Source organism: Bidens hawaiensis, unplaced genomic scaffold, assembly GCF_021521415.1.
Source record: "Bidens hawaiensis isolate Kalapana, Puna unplaced genomic scaffold, B.hawaiensis_p1.1 tig00071479_1, whole genome shotgun sequence".
Lineage (NCBI taxonomy): Eukaryota > Viridiplantae > Streptophyta > Magnoliopsida > Asterales > Asteraceae > Bidens > Bidens hawaiensis.
This window is the reverse complement of record NW_027502503.1, coordinates 13424-16385: the sequence shown is the minus strand read 5'-3', so window position 1 is coordinate 16385 and position 2962 is coordinate 13424. Positions and strand designations below refer to the sequence as shown.

The window sequence follows — 2962 nt, the reverse complement described above, 5'->3', positions numbered from 1 at the left end:
GGGGTAAGCTCGTTACATAAATAAGCGAACTCTACCGTTCCAGTTCCACAGCAGCCTCTGTCTACGACCTCCAAGCCTACAAATAATTAAAGAACGAAGAGGAAAAGAGTCCTTATAAAGAAATCAAAATAGTGTTTTTTTTTTTTTTTTTAAATTTTAGCAATAGAGGCTTCTTATACAAAAAAATAGTTGATGTCATTTAGTACCATATGAATTTAACTTGAAACCAATCGGTTTAAGTTATGTCTCATCCGGTTTGGATTATTCTTGGGCCGAACCACAAAGACATCCTGCTAAATGGGTTGTGTCCGGGATGGGCCGTAGGTTGACTGGTCTAATCGGTTTATTTTAATGGTTTGTGGTAAAATAAATGTTTTTTTTTTGTCTTAAAGTAAGCTAATTAGATATCTTATGTTAAAATTTAAAAGATAAATGTATTTAAAATATAATTATTTTACATATATTTATAATTTTGTTCTAAAATATAGTATTAATTTGCAAAACATTAAACTAGCTAAAAGCAATTTTGAATTAATTGGGTTGTGTTTATGTCAACACACAAAAACTCTAGTCGTGTTTGAGTTCATGTGCATGACATATTTTATGGTCCATGTCATGTTAGGGTTCCCGCCAATCCTCAAACATCAAGCATTTAACACAACTAAGTTTTAGGTATTCAACTAGAATATTACATACGACTAGCACATACATACCATATTGGAGAGAGTTTTCGATGATATCATGCACAATCTTGAAGTAATCAACAATAGTAAATCTTGACTGAGGGAGGTTGCTACCAAGAAATTGGATTTGACGGTTTAGCATTGTGTTGAAGGTTTGTACTTCTTCGTTTAACGGGTCTCCACACTTTCTAGCTTCTCCTCCCTCTAAGGTTCGTCCTATTGGAAAACACCCAATTATGGGTGTGTTGAAGAAAATCATCTTTCTTGCTCCCAATTTGAACATTTCCTTAAAATATATATTTGAAAACTCCATAAAAGGTTCACATCATAAACAAAGAAATAATAAATAAAAAGGCTATATGTAAAATGTAACACAATTCTAGTAAAGTTTTTCACAGTAACGGGGATTGTCTAAATTTACACAAGTTCTGGTTCCTCGCGTCTGAAGCTGTGGAGATACTAAGCAAAGTTTGATGGGATATTCAGAGGAATGTGATGACTTGAAGATCAATCAATGTAGGCTATAGTTTTATTCTGAAAATTTATATCAGTCAATGTAATTTATGTATTTATTCTGAGCTTTTATGTATTTGCTGGTAAAAATTTATATCATTTTGTTGGTATAGCTTAGTGCTTGTTTACTTGCCACTTTAATGTAATCGGTTTGATGTTGTTATATGATATATGAAATTGATATTATCAAAGTTAGATAAATATTTAGAATACCCAATCCCTTACCGCCAAATGAGTGATTGACTGGGTACTGCTTGTTAAAAGTAAAAGGTTAGATAAATATTGGTATGGAATGTTAGCACATACACACGGTAACTAGATTAAGGAATCAAACAAGGACGGTAATATGGCATCAAATACATTTCACAGAAAACGTATGAAAGGAACTACCTGTATAAACTCGGTTTCCTTTTCTACTAACAAGCTAGCATAAGTGGTCACGTCGTATTGAATTCTTCTTACTGGAATAACGGTGTAACTTATAGCCCAATCATTGGTGCTGCTTGTTACCAAATACAGACTTTTGCTTATTATGTTATTGGCTTCTTCTTCTCCAACAATCCCTTTGAGCTTCACAATGTATACTTTGAACATTTCTACTTGATCCGATAATGACAAAACATTCTAATGGCCATACGCCGATGAGAAGTTAAAGAAGATGAAAAAGATAGTTAGCTCGCTGCTAAAATAATGATAAAAAAAGTGTTTGAAAGCAAATAATGCATGCATACCACTAGTTTATTTGTTGTGGGATCCAAACCAGAACCAGCAGAAGCAAATGATAAACCGGTAACCATGTCTTCATCTTGTAGCGAAGGGTCCAAATATGCTGGAAGATAGTCTTTCACTCCTAGTCTCTTAGCTTGATATCAAATAGTTTTTTTAGTAACCAAGGAAGTTATTTTATAAGTACACGCATTACATTATGTTTGTTCAAATTACTTACCCACGTAGTCGGCAAGTGTCTTATTATTAGTGAATCTTCCTGTTGGTTTCCCACCAATGAAATCCTTTCCGTAGGGAGGAAAATCAGCCTTGATGATTGTCTTTAACAAGTTATTGTTCCCCGAATCGAAGTAAGAATTTCCAAATGCTATGACTGCTGGCACTGAGCTATCTTTAGGTATATCTGTCGTCGCCTCATTGTTGCATAAACACAGATACAAATAGAGACAAATGAGAAAGACCTTGACAACGGAAGGTAGCATTTTTCTAGATATTAATGGATACTAGAACAAAGAATATAGGAAGACTTCACCTCCATTGTTGAACTATATTTATAATTATCTGATCTTTTTATTATTTTCTAATTTTTATTATCAACAAACCCAACTTAATCATATTATTGAGTTTTTATTAACAGGAATTTCTTATTGTTAGTTGAACAACCTCATGGTTTCTTGAAACTCAAAAGGTTAGGCTTAATATTTTTAAATTTGTTACTTGTATGATATTAGTTAGTTACTTGTACGATATTACCTGTATGACATTTCTTGGATCTAAAAACAAGAAACTTTTAAACGAATTTTCCAACCTAATTAACCCGAGTCGAACCGTCAAACAATCTGAAAATTTTTATATCTGGTTCTATGAAATTTAGTTATCTAAGACAGTGATTTCATTAGGATAAAGTCCTCTATCCGTCACTACCAAATAAGCCCGTTTCTTCCTTGTCAGAGGCAATTCCTGAAAATAGTTTAAACTTTAGTTCAAGTTAGGCCCGATTACAGATAATCAAAGCCCACGATGTGTTCAAGTTATTGACA

The 2962-nt window shown here is 33.1% G+C and overlaps 1 protein-coding gene across 1 annotated transcript; it reads right to left on the bottom strand.

Annotated features, from left to right (window-relative positions):
- Positions 1-618: 618 nt before the first annotated feature.
- Positions 619-2412, bottom strand: LOC143605796 (GDSL esterase/lipase At5g42170-like). Its single transcript, XM_077081779.1, has 4 exons — positions 2143-2412; positions 1928-2058; positions 1587-1820; positions 619-969 (listed from the first exon to the last, which is right to left on the bottom strand). The coding sequence occupies exons 1-4, from the start codon at positions 2402-2404 to the stop codon at positions 619-621; spliced, it is 978 nt and encodes a 325-aa protein (XP_076937894.1). The 5' UTR covers positions 2405-2412.
- Between the last annotated feature and the right edge of the window lie 550 nt (positions 2413-2962).

What these genes read in the sequence shown, in the direction of transcription:
- LOC143605796 (XM_077081779.1), bottom strand. Translation starts at nt 2,404, where the DNA reads ATGCTACCTTCCGTTGTCAAGGTCTTTCTCATTTGTCTCTATTTGTAT. An exon ending in GACACTTGCCGACTACGTGG is followed by an intron (nt 2,059 to 2,142) that starts GTAAGTAATTTG and finishes TTTGATATCAAG; the next exon opens with CTAAGAGACTAGGAGTGAAA. An exon ending in AGGAAACCGAGTTTATACAG is followed by an intron (nt 970 to 1,586) that starts GTAGTTCCTTTC and finishes ATATATTTTAAG; the next exon opens with GAAATGTTCAAATTGGGAGC.